Genomic DNA, 16,940 nt, shown 5'->3' on the forward strand with positions numbered 1-16,940 from the left:
ACCTCTTAGTTCATAGGTCAACGCTCAACCACTGAGCAACACCGGCTGGGCAAAGGAGTTAACTTTTCAACCTTTGTTTCAAAGAAACTCTGAAAGGTGAGCTAGAAACAAAATCAAAACTACTGGATCCTAAGCCCCAAGGCAGTAGCAGCAGAAGGACTACAGCTCCAGCCATTTTCTTTTGCTCACTAACAGATTTCAACGAATGCCTCCATGCCAGTCACACATACTTGGGACGGGGCCATGACATCCTTCCATTGTAGCAAAGAGGATGCAAATTCATAGAATAATTTAGACTTCCAAGAAGCCCTTAAAATGTTTAATGATGCCCGTGTTAAAAATGCTGCTTCTAAGGATATGACTTTTGTTAAATGTAATATTTAGTGACTTTTAAATTTGGGACTCTGTGCTTCCTGGATAATTTAAAGACCTACCATAATCATGCACACATTGTATTCTTGATGTTCTACAAGCTCCCATGGAGAATCTGCTTTCCCCGTAGGTTGTGCATTTCCGGCTCTCAAATACTCCCAGCAGCACTTGCAGCCCAGGCCCTGCCAGGTCCCGACTGCACAGAGGTGGCCGACCTAGCCGCATGTTCATCCCTGCAGGAAGAGGTCTACGATGTGGATGGAAAAATCGAAGAATATTTCGCTTTCGACAGAAAAGAAGAGTGAGTGGAATTTTATTTGGCACTGACTTAATGGTTTAATAATATTAATTTGTTATTTAGTTTGATTACGTGCTCATTTAGTGCATATTTCACTTTCCAAAAGATTCTCTATTCTTTGGAGAGTATTGTGCTCTCAAAAGCTTTCAGGTTCCTGGCAGGAAATGTCTATGCTAGAAGACTGGTTCCCTTTCTTTTCTTTTTTAAAATATATTTTTATTGATTTCAGAGAAGTGGGGAGAGGGAGAGAGAGATAGAAAGAGCAATGATGGGAAGGAATCATTGATTGGCTGCCTCCTGCATGCCCCCCACTGGGGATCGAGCCCACAACCCGGGCATGTGCCCTGACCAGGAATTGAACCGTGACCTCCAGGTTCACAAGCAGGCGCTCAACCACTGAGCCATGTCAGCCAGCTGTTTTTGACAATATGCTACAGATAGAAAACAAGAGTTGTGTTTAGCACAATGGTGAACATGACTTGGTGCCCAGGAGCTCCTGGTTCTGATTGGTTAGTTTCTCTGGCTGCACAGAGGGCAAAGGGGACGGTCCAGTTTCAGCACTAAATGCATATTTGGTTCCTAAACAAAAGCTTCACATATTACATAATAAAAATTTGCCTTGTGATGGAAAATTGGTACATTAAAAAATATGCACTGTTTAAAAAAAGAATGTGATGTTATTTATCCTAATATATAAAAAGCCTGGGTCACAATGACCGGTAACAACCAAGGTTCGACCAACCGGAAGTCAGTCCTGCAGTCAGCACTGGGTTGCCATGGCAACCTGGGGCCTAAAGCTGACTGCTTCTGGGACAGGTGCAGTGCCCCAGCACTGACTTCTGAGGGGGCTGCGAATCAGGGCCAGAGAGAGGCCTGAAGAGAGAAGCAGGGACTGATCTGTTGCCTCTGTGGCAGCTTTTGATCAGCACTTGCCTCTCTCTCTCCCAATCTGGCCAGCAGCCGTGACTTCATTTCTCTCCAGGTCTCCATTGGGGCTGCTGATTAGCCCCACCTTTCTGATCTGGCTCAGTTGATAAGCCCAGAGATGCTGACTGGCATAGAAACCAACTAATCAGAACCAAATCTGGGTGAAGTGTGAGGAACCAATGGCAGCCTAAGAGGTGGAGCTTTTGATGCTGACTGACATAAAAACTGACCTATCAGAACCAAATCTGGGTGAAGTGTGAGGAGCCAATGGCTGCCTAGGAGGCAGAGCTTTTGACGCTGACTGGCATAGAAACTGACCCAGCCATTGGATCCTCACAGTTGACCCAGATTTAGGCTCTAAACCGGCAGTCAGACATCCCCTAAGGGTTCCCTGATTGGAGAGGGTGCAGGCTTGGCTGAGGGAACACCCCCCCTCCGTGCACGAATTTCGTGCACCGGCCACTAGTATGTGTATAATATACATCGATGAATGCGTGTTAGGTAGATAGGTAGCATTATTTACCTTTAACACCTTGATTCTTTTAGTAATTAGAATGGATTTTGTCCTTAGTGACGATGAACACCTGGAACAGAAATCAGCTCACCACTGTGGGATGCAGAGCAAGCACGGACTTCCTCCTGTTTCCCCTCATGACTGTATCAAAGATGCTGTGGCTGCAGAAGTGTTTGATCATATCTGGACAAATGTGGTAGAAATACTGGAAGAGCTGATTAGAAAAAACTGGGAAGTTACACTCACAGGTACTTACTTGATGAACTTGACCTAATGAAAAGAAAAAAAAGACCCTTGCCCTAGGTCAGTGATGGGCAACCTTTTGAGCTTGGTGTGTCAAACTTCGCCAAAAAACTGAGCATAACTCGGGTAGTGTGTCACTTTGAGGAAAAAACATTATTTCGCAAATGTTTCATCCTCAGGAGCAGCAAATGTTTCATCCTCGGCATGCGGCTGCCTCAGCGGCCGTGTGTCATCAGAAATGGCTACTTGTGTCAGTGCTGACACGCGTGTCATAGGTTCACCATCACTGCCCTAGATGGTTTGGCTCAGTGGATAGAGCATCAGACTGCCAGCTGAAGGGTCGATTCTGGTCAAGGGCACATGCCCAGGTTGCAGGCTCAATCCCCAGTAGGGGGCGTGCAGGAGGCAGCTGATCAATGATTCTCTTCCATCATTGATGTTTCCATCTCTCTCTCCCTCTCCATTCCTCTTTGAAATCAATAAAAATATATTAAAGAAAAAAAAGAAAGAAAAAGAGGCCTTGTTTGTCAGTGCTGTGCCCCACCCCAGCCTGGCCATACATAGGGCATGATTGGGGTGAGAGGGACGGGCATTTTCTGCCTTCATTCACAAGTGACCTTTAATCACTTCAAAAAGGACATTATTATTTTTGAGTTGTAAAAATGATATACTAGTACATGTACTCTGGGGGAAAACCCACAGAAATACACAAGAAAGAAGCTAGAGGTCATATACTTAAAAATGTATTATGGCAAAAAAAAAAAAAAAACAAAAACCTTAACTAACTAATCCCTAATAATGGGATATTAGCTTTTTATTATTTATGATGTTATTTTTAAAGTAAAATGTAAACATAGATCATTTAATAGTCATTTCATTTGACTTTATAAAATGTTTTCTAAACTACTTGAAACTGAGCAGAAGTAAATCTATAATAATAAAAGCGTAATATGCTAATTAGAACAGATAGCCGAACTAACTTCTGGATGTCATTCCTGATGTCCTTCTGTGGTGGGGGCCAAGGCAGAGGTGGTTAGGGGCAATCAATCAGGCAGTGCAGTTAGGGGCAATCGGCAAGCAGACAGAGTGGTTAGGGGCAATCAGATAGAGTGGTTAGGGGCAATCAGACAGGCAGGCAGGGGAGCGGTTAGATGCCAGCGATACTAGATTGCGAGAGGGATGTCTGACTGCCAGTTTAGGCCCGCAGGGATTGGGCCTAAACCAGCAGTCAACATCCCCCGAGGGGTCCTGGATTGCGAGAGGATGCAGGCCAAGCTGAGGGACCCCACCCCACCCCATACAAGAATTTCGTGTACCAGGCCTCTAGTCATAGAAATGTTAGTGGTGGATGGTGCTATGTGATCAATTTGTACAATAGAATAATAATCATGCTAATTTAAATGTTATTATTTTTCTAACCAAAGTGATTAGTTCCAATATTACAAAATTCTGAGAATTTCTCTTGCTTCAGTATATAATCTCTAATTTTCTGCCTAATACTGAAATGATAGGCATTCATTATGTATGTGTGGAGAACTATCATGTCAGCCAATTGCTCCATGGGGTCTCTGCACTCTATAGTAAGGTCCGAGGCTATAGCAAACTCATGGTAACTCAAGAACAAATATTTTCTTTAAGCTGTGAATTTTAAGTACCTATATTAGATAACATTATTAATAATATTGTATTTTCTGTTGACACAGGAAGAAGAAAACAGAAAGAAAAATTGAAAGTCACTGAGGCTAAATCTCCGCAGGGACTCATTTCCCATATTAACACTGGTCTAATGAGTGTTCCCCCATCCAGAAGTTCAGAAACTCAAAGCATCTCCCTGGCTTCTCATCTTAATCCCCACCAGGTAATGCTTTCCCCCTAGTCTCTCTCTTTCCTTCAGTTTTTATACCTTTGGCTTTAGTTTGTCAAGATTACTATTCTATTAAACTTTATTATGAAGATATTCAGGTCTGTTTGTTAATAAGACTAATTTTTAAAATACTTATTTCATGGAGTTTAATAGAATCACCATATTCTTTACTAGAGTGGGGGCAGGGGGCATGCAGATTTGAAACTTTCCATCAGCTTTGAGCTGTAGCACTGTTTCCATATTTTTGAAGAGAAAATATGTTTGCCCCAATATTTTTAGCCAATTTGCAGGTTACAAATGTTCTCATCTCCTCCCATCAAAGTGATGAAAGGATCAGTCAGTGAGTATACACTGGGTTCATCCAACATTATTGAGTTGGTGTGAAGTGAACTGTGTTAGGTTTTTTGAAGATATATGCAGATGAAGAAAGCATAGTCCCTGACCCAGTAAATCAAAAAGCATAAAACACGTCAGATGCAATACATTCTGCGGATGATGTGCAAAAGCAATGTGCCTTAGGAGAATAAAGGAGTAGGAAGTCTGCATGGGTCATTTCAGGCCCATCAAAGGCACGGAGGAATGTAAGATGGGGCACGTTTAGGGAACAGTGATTGGACTTCGGGATAGAGGATGGGATACTCGGACCAGCAGAAACACTGTGGCAAGACCAGAGCATTTGGAATCAAGAGACCTATAGGGGGAATTATATTGGACGTGTTGATTGAACTTTTCTAAACTTTAGGTTCTTAATCTGTAGAATGACGATAGTAATATGTTGTCCAAGGGATTGTGGTGAGGGCAATATCATGTAAATATATGACAGTCACTAACACAGCACCTAGCAACTAACGATCTTAGTAAATTTTTGTTGAATTGCGTTCTTACTCAAAGACCTAGTGGAAAGTGAAGCTTATTCATGGGAGACCTTCGGGAGTACTAAGGAGTTGGGATTTTGTGTCTCGCACAGCCCATCTTGTGTAGAGGGGAGCAGAGAAAAGGGGTTTGAGTGGGTTCCTGGTCTCAAGCTACATATAATTAGTTGGCGGGAGTCCAGCCATGCCACAGGCACATGCCCACACACAAGATGAGGCAATCGCGTACAGTAGTAGAGAGAATGAGAGGTTGAGCTTTGGGTATAGACTACAAGTTTGGAGCCTGACATCATGATTTATAAGCTTTGTGTCTTGAATCAGCCCCTTTCCTTCAAAACTGGTTGTGTTATCTATGGGGTCTATGAGAATTAAAGGAGACAAGACATTGTGTGGCATAGAGTAGGCACTCAGTAAGTGTTTTATTATTGTAATCAGGAGCTAATTATATGTATTATATCATATCATATTATGTTATATGACATTTCATTATATTATAATAGTTATATGTCCTTTAGCTCATAAATGATATAGGGTTGAAAGGAAAAACAGCATACTCTTCACAAAGTAGAGCAAGCATGTCAAACTCATGGCCCGCGGGCCACATGCTGCCCACAACTAATATTTTTGCGGGCCAGTCAACATAACGGTATCTAAGCAACATTTTAATAAAAATTTCATAACTTAATTTTTACAATCCCCTGTTATACATAATCATATCTAATAAAAGAGAAATATGCAGATCGACCCTACCTATGCTACACCAACAAGCCACGCCCGCCAGCCAATCAGGAGCGAGTATGCAAATTAACCCAACAAAAATAGGGCAGTGGCCACAGAGCTGGAGCAAGCAGGAGGCTTGGGTTGCACCTGGTGATGGAGGAAGCCAAGCTTCTTGGCCGGACCTGGCCTCCACTCAAGGCTACAAAGTTTCAATTATAGAAGATAAATAAATCGCAGATACCAGGGCCTCCACTTGGGTCACCAGGGGGTGTGGCTGGCTTACAAATCACCACAGGCCCCGCACCCAGGCCGCTCCATTCCCCAAGGGAACCCTCACCCTGATCTGGGACACACTTCAGGGCAAACCAGACAGCCCTTACCCATGCACCAGGCCTCTATCATATTTAATAAAAGAGTGATATGCAAATTGACCATCACTCCAACACACAAGATGGCTGCCCCCATGTGGTCAAAGATGGCTGCCCCCATGTGGACACAAGATGGCTGCCACAAGATGGCCAGCAGGGGAGGGCAGTTGGGAGGGACCAGGCCTGCAAGTGAGGGCAGTTGGGGGCGAACAAGCCTGCAGGGGAGGGCAGTTAGGGGTGACCAGGCTGGCAGAGGAGGGAAGTTGGGGGCGACCGGGATTGCAGGGAAGGGCAGTTGGGGGGACCCAGGTCTGCAGGGGAGAGCAGTTTGGGGGGACCAAGCTTGCAGGGGAGGGCAGTTGAGGGGGACCAGGCCTGCAGGAGAGGGAGGTTAGGGGTTACCAGGCCTTCAGGAGAGGGCAATTAGGGGCAATCAGGCTGGCAAGGGAGCAGTTAGGCATCAATCAGGCTGGCAGGGGAGTGGTTAGGGGGTGATCAGGCTGGCAGGCAGAAGCAGTTGGGGCAATCAGGAAGGCAGGCAGGTGAGCAGTTGGGAGCCCTCAGTCCTGGATTGTGAGAGGGATGTCCGACTGCCTGTTTAGGCCCGATCCTACTGGATCGGGCCTAAATGGGCAATCAGACATCCCTCGAGGGGTCCCATATTGGAGAGGGTGCAGGCTGGGCTGAGGGACCCTCCCGCCCCCCGTTGACGAATTTCGTGCACCGGGCCTCTAGTTATTAATAATGAACTACAACATTTGCTAATGACTGATTACTATAATTGTGTTGTGTTCATTTCCCTTATGCTCCTTATGCGCAGGCACACCATTTCTCTCTACTGATATTAGCATCGAATATTTTAGCAGCCAATTGCCGCGTCTTTAGTCTTGTACTGACTTGTTTGGTGTGTGCAACAGGAAATATTTCGCTTTTGGAGAACAAGAAAAATAGGTGTATTTGCATTACACTTATTAATTTGTGCATTTATTCAGTGTCTGGTTAGTTAATGTTTAAGAAAAAATATGAATTGTTATTAAAATATTCTATTATTTTATGTTAATAATTTCTCATTTATTCCAGCTCTTTGTGTTCAGCATGTCTTTATCGAAATAAGCCTATCCTATCTATAAAACAGTACTATGCAAATCATCACTCCGCTACACTCACAAGCCATGCCCACCGGCCACGCCCACCGGCCAATCAGAAAGGGAATATGCAAATACACCTAACCAAGATGGCTGCAGCCTCGGAGAGCAGTTGTTGGAACTGGGATATTGGAGCCGAAGATCAGAGGGGAATATCAGAGCCAGCAGGGGTCCCCCACAGGTGATCAGAGCCAGCTGGGGTCCCCTGCAGGCGATCGGAGCCAGCTGGGGGTCCCTGTCCAGGGCCCGAGCCTCAGCCAGAGGCTTGCGGCATTGGCTGGGGGTGGAGCTGGGCCACTGGAACCAGCTGGGGTCCCCTGCGGTGATTGGAGCCAGCTGGGGGTCCCTGACCAGGGCCCATGCCTCAAACAGAAGCTTGAGGCCTTGGCCTTGGATGGAGCGGGGGATAGAGCCATCTGGGGGTCCCTGCCCAGGGGCCGAGCCTCAAACAGAGGCTTGCGGCATTGGATGGGGGCGGAGCGGGGAGATCAGAGCCAGCTGGGGGTCCTGCCCAGAGCCCAAGTCTTGGCCAGAGGCTTGCAGCCTTGGCCGTTGGGGCGGAGCCTGGTGATCGGAGCCTGGCGATCGGAGCCAGCTGGGGGTCCCTGCCCAGAGCCCAAGCCTCTGCCAGAGGCTTTAGGCCTTGGCTGGGGGTGGAGCCCACGAGCGGAGCCAGCTGAGGGTCCCTGCAGGTGATTGGAGCCAGCTGGGGGTCCCTGCCCAGGGCCCAAGCCTCAGCCAGAGGCTTTAGGCCTTGGCTTGGGGTGGAGCCCTCCAGTGGAGCCAGCTGGGGTCCCTTGCAGGTGATCCGAGCCAGCTGGGGGTCCCTGCCCAGAGCCCAAGCCTAGAGGCTTGCAGTCTTGGCCGTGGGTGGAGCCAGGCGATAGAGCCAGCTGTGGGTGTCTGTGGGCAATTGGAACCAGCTGGGGGTCCCTGCCCAGGGCCTGAGCCTCAAACAGAGGCTTGCGGCCTTGGCTGGGGTTAGAGCAGGGCAATCAGAGCCAGCTGGGGGTCCCTGCCCAGGGCTGGAGGCTTTAGGCCTTGGCAGGGGTGGAGCCGGAGATCACAGGAGATAGGTGTGAACTACAGAGGAAATACCTTTTCTGACCACTCATTGGCTAAGCTCCCTGTATGCCACTGGTAATATTCTTAGTAACTTGGGTATAAGAATCCAAAAAAGTGATCTAGGGCTTTTCCACCACACTCCTGGAGAAAAAAATGAAGGTCCGCTGCTGGAGGGCTAAGAAATGTCATAACCTGCCCTACACGGTTTGGCTCAGTGGATAATGTCTAGGTTTGCCAACCGCAGAGTCCAGGTTAGATTCTGATCAAGGGCATGTACCTAAGTTGCAGGCTCCTCCCTGGCTGGGGCCCAGGTCAGGGCTCAGGAAGGAGGCAAGCAATCTAAGTATTCCTCTCACTTTGATGTTTCTCTCTGTCTTTCCCTTTCTCTTTCACATTCTCTAAAAGTCAATGGAAACATATACTCAGGTGAGGATAAAAAAAAAAAAAAGAAAGAAAGAAAGAAATGTCATCCTATCTAATAAAAGAGTACTATGCAGATTGATCATCACTGCAACACACAATATAGCTGCCCCCATGTGGTCAAAGATCCTGCCCCCATGTGGACACAAGATGGCAACCACAAGATGGCCAGCAGGAGAGGGCAGTTGGGAGGCACCCGGCCTGCAAGGGAGGGCAGTTGAGAAGGACCAGGCCTGCAAGGGAGGGCAGTTGGAGGTAATCAACCCTGCAGGAGAGGGTAGTTAGGGGTAACCAGGCTGGCAGAGGAGGGAAGTTGGGGGCAAACAGGCTGGCAGCAGAGTGGTTAGGGGGTGATCAGGCTGGCAGGCAGAAGCGGTTAGGGGCAATCAGGAAGGCAGGCAGGCAAGCAGTTGGGAGCCAGCAGTCCTGGATTGTGAGAGGGATGTCCCAGATTGCAAAGGGTACAGGCTGGGCTGAGGGACAACCCCCCTCCGTGCACGAATTTCATGCACCGGGCCTCTAGTGTTTCTATAAAAATTGAAGTTTTTGTTTTTTTGCGGCCCACATAAACTTAAATCTTATTTATTTGGCCCATGTTAGCCTTTGAGTTTGACATGCTTGATGTAGAATAAGACCTTAACTGAATCTTAAACAATAGGCAAGACTTGGTAAGCTGAAAAGGAAGGGGAGGTACTCAAGGCAGAGGCAAAATATGCACCTAGCACAGGAGCTAGGATACAGAATGCCTTTGTGAGATTGAAAGGACACAGGCCTGAACCGGGCGTGCAGTTCGGTGAGTAGTGGTTAAAAACAGGAATATCTAACAGGACTGCTTTCTTCTCCAGTGTGCAGGCTTTACAATAAGGCTTATTTGCTTTTGTTGTTGGAATTGCTATGGGCTTGTTGTAAGTTTTGGTCTCTTGAAACTGCTCTGACAGTTCAACATCATTTCCCACCTTGCATAGTAAAATATGCAGCATGAATTACATAGAAATGAACAGTTGATAACAACATGGAACCTTTAAACATCAGGCAGAAGAAATAAACTTGAGAAATAGGAACATTCCCCAAATGTCCCCATTTCTCAAGTTTATTTATTTTGCCAGATGATATCTAAGCAGTTATTTACAGGTATTTTGTGGTTTTTAATAGTTTTAAGAAATGTTTTCCACATCTATTTTGAGGTTCTTTTTTGAATAAATGCTGAAAGAAAATGCATGGACAACACAGGTAAAAGTACAAATAAATACTAATAGAACTTATTTTGAAATAGTCAAAGCATTCTAGTGGTAATTGCAACAGGTCTCCATTTATTCCTCTAACATTTCTTTTTACATTTATCCAACATGAGGAAAATGTGTTTGTGGTTGCTATGTCTATTCTTGACCTGGAATAGAATTCTAGTCTCAGATACCCTGTCTTTTAGGTCTAAATATTATTTTGAATCCTAGTTGGACATATAAAGGAACTGGAATAAAGAATTGATTACTGAGCCCTTAATTCATGCTTTCACCAATGTTGTCTAATTTCACTCCCATAATAATTCTATGAAGTAATTGTCATTATTCCCAATTTAGAGATCAGGAAATTAAAACTCCACAGTAATCTTCCCATGATCACCAACCAGGAAGCAGTTAGAACTGGGATTTTAATTTAAGCCTTTGGGTCTGGTGCTTGGATTTTTCCAGGTCTCATGCTGCTCCCAGGAAGCAGAGCGGGGAGCTGTGAAGTGCACGGGAGGAGAGGTCCAGAGCAAGCTGACCAGTCAGGAGCTGGGACACGTTTGCTCTGCTTCTCCTGGTCCTCCCCGCACCTGCCTCCCCCTGGGCTGCCCTGGAGGCTGCCTTCCCTGGCTGTCCTGCCCAGCAGCTGTCCGGGTGGGAGCTCAGAGGTTAGAGAAGAAGGAGGTGTGGTGTTGCTTTTCTCCCGGCTGCCAGGTCACGGTGTGTTGGTGGCCTTTCTCCAGGCAGCAACCCTTGTCGCTCCAGGCCCAAGTGTGGGCATGTGTCCCCACTGGGCTAAGCGTTGGGGAATTAAGCTGTTCCTTGTTAATTTTGCTCCCCACCTCTTTATAAACTCTAGTCCAGGCGTCCTCAAACTACGGCCCGCGGGCCACATGCGGGTGTTTTTGCCGTTTTGTTTTTTTTACTTCAAAATAAGATATGTGCAGTGTGCATAGGAATTTGTTCATAGTTTTTTTTTTAAAACTATAGTCCGGCCCTCCAACCGTCTGAGGGACAGTGAACTGGCCCCCTGTTTAAAAAGTTTGAGGACCCCTGCTCTAGTCCCTTTATTGAATTTTCCTCCAATTAGCCAGTCTGAGAGTGCCGTTGCTTCCTGTGGATTCCTAGCAGGCATTCCTGATGGCAATGGCTATGGATGCTTTTAAATTTTTATTGTTTTTCTTTTCTCAGATCCATCGCTTCTCCAACAATTTGTATAGTGATTTGAATGGTGTGATGACAATTCAAGCAAAACCGCTTCAGCAGAGACCGACCCATTTTGCCGACAGGACACAGTACGTATGAGAAATAACCACCCGCCTCCTCCCTGTGCTGCGCACACGTGAACACCCGGACTGTGGAGGGCATGAGAGAATGGGAATCACACTGAGGGCAGGACACAGCCAGTGTGTGAGGATAAGAACACGCTATTCATACATTGACCACAGAAGGATTACTGTTAGATTGGGGCAGATAAGAAAAAGGGGCCCAGACAGCATGGTTCAGTGGTTGAGCATCGACCTATGAACCAAGAGGTGACGTTTCGATTCCCTGTTTGGGCACATGCCCGGGTTGTGGGCTTGATCCCCAATAGGGATGTGAAGGAGGCAGTTAATCAACGATTCTCTTTCATCATTGATATTTCTCTCTCTCTCTCTCTCTCTCCATCTCCCTTCCTCTCTGAAATCAATAAAAATATTAAAAAAAAAAAGAAAAAGAAAAAGGGAATGCAGCAGTGAATTCAATCTAATGGGCTATAATGTTTGATATAAAGAATAAGAAACTTAGATCTTTTCTCTCTATTGATAATTCTTCATTGAAATTGAAACAGAATTGGAAATGATAATCTGTTTATCCTTTCAACAAATCGGAGTATCTTCTAGGAGCCAGGCGCTGTTCTCAATGGTGTTTGGTCATGGGCAAATGTTCCCTATTCTCACAGAGTTTGCATCCCAGTAATTAACTTGATTTCCCTTCCCCAGGAATGAACAAGAGGACAAATCACTGAGTGTGGGGGCTAGTGCCCTTTCTGCGACCCGCCACCGTCTGGGACGAATCTCAGACTCCTGCCGACTACAGACTCCTGGAAAGAAAACACCGATACACAGGAGGCTGCCTTCTCTCACCTCGGACTCACAGAGAATGAAAACCCCCAATATGGACAGTGAGGAGGTGCTTAGGGGAACAAGACTGTAAGTCCTGCTTCTCTCACGGTAAACCAAAGTCACAGAGGACAGAGGCCCTTGTCACTTAGGGCTCATGGATTATTCTAGAGAAAGCATCCTCTGTCAAACTTATGTAGACACTTTTCAAAGTTGTTTATGCATTTGAATATTGACATGAATTGAATATTTAACATTTGAGTATTTGGCATGAATTTTGTTTCAGCTGTATTTACAGCAGTTCTTAGCTATATTTATAACTTACTAATGGCCCGGTGCACAAAATTCATGCACGGCGGGCAGGGGGAGGCGGGTTCCCTCAGCCCAGCCTGCACCCTCTCCAATCGGGGACTCCTTGGGGGATGTCCGACTGCCTGCCTGATCGCCCCCTACTGCCCTCCCCTGCCGGCCTGGTTGCCCCCAACTGCCCTCCCCTGCTGGCCTGGTTGCTCCCAACTGCCCTCCCCTGCCAGCCTGATCTTGCACCCAACTTCCCTCCCCTGCTGGCCTGGTTGCCCCCAACTGTCCTCCCCTGCTGGCCTGATCTTGCCCCCAACTGCCCTCTCTGCCTCGGCCCCCACCACCATGGCTTTGTCCAGAAGGAAGTTGGATGTCTGGAAGATGGCCGCTCAACCCAGACTAATTTGCATATTACTCTTTTATTTGTATAGATTGGCACCCCCATTGTGTTGTCTCACTTTGGGGACACTACCTGGGTCATCATGCCACTGCAGCAAGGGAGGGAGTTATTAAAGTTCCCCCTGTGCCTGGCCAGTGTGACTCAGTGGTTGAGCATCGACCCATATACCAAGAGGTCACAGGTTTTATTTCCAGTCAGAGCACATGCTCTTGTTTCAGGCTGATCCCCAGCGGAGAGGCATGCAGGAGGCAGAAGACGGTTGTTGATGCATCAATATTTCTAGTACTCTCTCTCCCTTCCTCTATCTCTAAAAATCAACAAAAACTTTTTTTTAAAATTTCTTTATTTATTAAGGTGTTACATATGTGTCCTTATTCCCCCATTTCTTCCCTATCCTCCCCACTCATGCCCTCACCCCCCTGTTGTCTGTGTCCATTGGTTAGGCTTATATGCATGCATGCAAGTCTTTTGGTTGATCTCTCCCCCTTACCCCACCCTCCCCTACCTTCCCTCTGAGGTTTGATGGTCTGATTGATGTTTCTTTGTCTCTGGATCTGTTTTTGTTCATCAGTTTCTGTTGTTCATTATATTCCACAAATGAGTGAGATCATGTGATATTTATCTTTCTCTGACTCGGTTATTTCACTTAGCATAGTGCTCTCCAGTTCCATCCATGCTATTGCAAATGGTAAGAACTCCTTCTTTTTTACCACAGCATAGTATTCCATTGTATAGATGTACCACAGTTTTTTAATCCACTCATCCGCTGATGGGCACTTAGGCTGTTTCCAAATCTTAGCTCTGGTGAATTGTGCTGCTATGAACATAGGGGTACATATATCCTTTTTCTCCGCATCCTCACCAGCACTTATCTGTTGATTAGTTGATGATAGCCATTCTGACAGGTGTGAGATGGTACCGCATTGTTGTTTTGATTTGCATCTCTTGGATGATTAGTGACTTTGAGCGTGTTTTCATATACCTCTTGGCCTTCCTTCTGTCTTCTTTTGAAAAGTATCTATTTAGGTCCGTTGCCCAATTTTTGATTGGGTTGTTTATCTTCCTTTTGTTAAGTTGTATGAGTTCCCTGTAAATGTTGGAGATTAAACCCTTATCGGTGATAACATTGGCAAATATGTTCTCCCATGCAGTGGGCTTTCATGTTGTTTTGTTGATGGTTTATTTTGCTGTGCAAAAGCTTTTTATTTTGATGTAGTCCCATTTATTTATTTTCTCTTTAGTTTCCATTGCCCTAGGAGCTGTATCGGTGAAGAAATTGCTTCGGCATATGTCTGAGATTTTGCTGCCTGTGGATTCCTCTAGTATTTTTTATGGTTTCTCCTCTTATGTTTAAGTTCTTTATCCATTTTGAGTTTATTTTTGTGTATGGTGTAAGTTGGTGGTCTAATTTCATTTTTTTGCATGTATCTGTCCAATTTTCCCAACATCATTTATTGAAGAGACTGTCGTGACTCCATTGTATGTTCATGCCTCCTTTGTCAAATATTAATTGAGCATAGTGTCTTGGGTCGATTTCTGGGTTCTCTATTCTATTCCAATGATCTATATATCTGTTCTTGTGCCAGTACCAGGTTGTTTTGAGAACAGTGGCTTTGTAATACAGCTTGAAATCTGGTATTGAGATCCCACCTACTTTGTTCTTCTTTCTCAGGATTGCTGCAGCTATTCGGGGTCTTTTTTATTCCAGATGAATTTTTGGAAAGTTCATTATAGGTCTGTGAAATATGCCGTTGGTATTTTAATGGGAATTGCATTGAATCTATAGATTGCTTTGGGTAGTATGGACATTTTGATGATGTTGATCCTACCAATCCATGAACACAGTATGTTCTTCCATCTATTTATGTGTTCCTCTCTCTCTTTTTTCAGTGTCCTGTAGTTTTCCACATATAGGTCTTTTACTTCCTTAGTTAAGTTTATTCCTAGGTATATTAATTTTTTTGGTGCGATGGTAAATGGGATTGTTTTTTTAGTCTCTCTTTCACAAGTTCATTATTGGTGTATAGAAATGCCATGGATTTCTTGGCGTTAATTTTGTATCCTGCTACATTGCTGAATTCATTTATTAAGTCTAATAACTATAAAAACATATTTTAAAAAATAAATAATAAAGGTGGAAGGTGGAAGCACTGGCCAGTGCTTAGCCAGTAATTGGGCTCTTTTAAGATGGGTTCACAGTGCCACTTCCAGCTTTTTCACCGGTCAGTGTGTCTTTTACAGTTTGGAGCTGGAATTCCCAGCTCTCGGTGGGTCTGACCTGTTCATTCTTTCAGGACCCTTCTCCCTCCTGCGTTCTCACTGTGGCTGCCTGAGACCCATTCCTCACCCACCCGGGCCAAGAGCACGTGACTGGTTCGCTCCTCTTCCTCCCAGTCTGCCTGGGCTCCAATATCAAAACCTTTCCTATTTCCTATTGAAGTGAGTTTGGACACTTCCAACTGTACATTCCCGTTTACTTCAGGCCCCTCCCTTTCTGTAGACATGTGTTTTCCAATATTGCCATGCTCAAGTGCCCTTTTATACTCTATTTCCAACTGTCCCAAACCTATGGAATTTTAATATTCCAAAAATATACTGTGCAGTTTATGTACCTTTTTTATATCTGTGATTTACACATTAAAAGAGTAAGATTATTTTTGTCCCATCAAAAACCAATGTTTGCCCTAGCCGGTGTGGCTCAGTGGATAGAGCGTCGGCCTGCGGACTGAAGGGTCCCGGGTTCGATTCCCGGTCAAGGGCATGTACCTTGGTTGCGGGCACATCCCCAGTAGGGGGCGTGCAGGAGGCAGCTGATGGATGTTTCTCTCTCATCAGTATTTCTAACTCCCTCTCCCTTCCTCTCTGTAAAAAATCAATAAAATATATATTTAAAACAAACAAAAAAAAAACCCCAATGTTTGTCTTTTTTTTCTAATACTAACATTATCTTACTATGGTAGAATGTAGTACTTTTTACATACTTTCTTAACATTATTCATATTTTCCATATTATTAGATATTTTCAAAATCATAACTTTAATGACTAGAATATATTCATGTGGGTATGTGTAATTTATTATTTCTTTATTATTGAGTTTTTTGTCTATATGTTCATTACTGTAATGTGCTGTAAGTGTCATTTTATGTAAATCTAAATAAGATGTCTTCAAATTGCTTCCTGGTGATATAGTCCTAGAGCTAAAGACACCAGGTCAAAGGTTGTGGATATTTTAAGGCCCTTGAATGTTTTTTCAAAGTTTGTCCCAGAATGGTTCTACCAATTGATAGGCTCATTGACAATACATGAGACTATCTTTTTCCTTCAGCTGCAAAACTTGGGGTAGTATGTGTCTTTCAAAACTTAATAGGTCAAAAATGGTCCCATTTTAATTTTCACAACTTTATTATTCATGAATCAATGAATTGTTATTTGTTTCTAGAATAGCCATCTGTAGTCTTGTGCATGAGCCAGGCAATTTATTTTTCACTGTTAATATCTGATATGGAAAGCCTCCTATCATCATTACTCTTTTATTTTTTATGAAAATTTACTCTCCTATACTGACAAATAACTATACAATCTTGTCAAAAAAATTTTTAAAGCTTCACATTGGACTTCATAGCATTAAATTTATTGAAAATGTAGGAATAACTGACATTTTTACAATATTTAGTTTGCCCATTAAAAAACATATTTTGCCTCCCCATTTTTATGACGATTCATAAAGTTTTGTTGTTTTCTGAATCTAGCCCCTGCACATTTATAATTAATTTTGTACTTCTTTTAAAAATATTTTTTTATTGATTTCAGAGAGGAAGGGAAAGGGAGAGAGAGAGAGATGGAAACATCAATGATGAGAGATAATCATTGATAGGCTGCCTCCTGCACGCCCCCCACTGGGGATGTCCCAATTAATTAGTTATCTGTCTAGATTTAGTGGGACATATGCAGGTGACCAGGGGTCAGCAATAACGGCCTGTCCCCTGGTACTTCAACGTCTAGACAGCTGAGCCGAACCAGAACACATGAACACATAAGACAGAATTAGTATGCAATCACACAGGGTTTATTTACCTATTCCTAGTGGGTCCTAGGCTCCCGGCAAA

At 44.5% G+C, this 16,940-nt stretch overlaps 1 protein-coding gene across 4 annotated transcripts in view; it reads left to right on the forward strand.

Annotated features, from left to right (window-relative positions):
* The window catches only part of LOC307104095 (protein FAM149A-like), a gene marked incomplete at its 5' end in the record, with an annotated part of 124,947 nt that overhangs the window by 98,501 nt on the left and 9,506 nt on the right, over positions 1–16,940 (forward strand). For all 4 annotated transcript variants that reach the window (XM_079778729.1, XM_079778732.1, XM_079778730.1 and 1 more), the window contains 5 exons: positions 503–673; positions 2,169–2,359; positions 4,058–4,212; positions 11,223–11,326; positions 12,014–12,223. In XM_079778729.1, the coding sequence (XP_079634855.1) occupies positions 503–673; positions 2,169–2,359; positions 4,058–4,212; positions 11,223–11,326; positions 12,014–12,223 (831 nt within the window). The remainder of the gene's footprint in view (positions 1–502; positions 674–2,168; positions 2,360–4,057; positions 4,213–11,222; positions 11,327–12,013; positions 12,224–16,940) is intronic.

This window comes from Cnephaeus nilssonii (assembly GCF_951640355.1).
Source record: "Cnephaeus nilssonii genome assembly, chromosome: 8".
In the NCBI taxonomy this organism is placed as follows: domain Eukaryota; kingdom Metazoa; phylum Chordata; class Mammalia; order Chiroptera; family Vespertilionidae; genus Cnephaeus; species Cnephaeus nilssonii.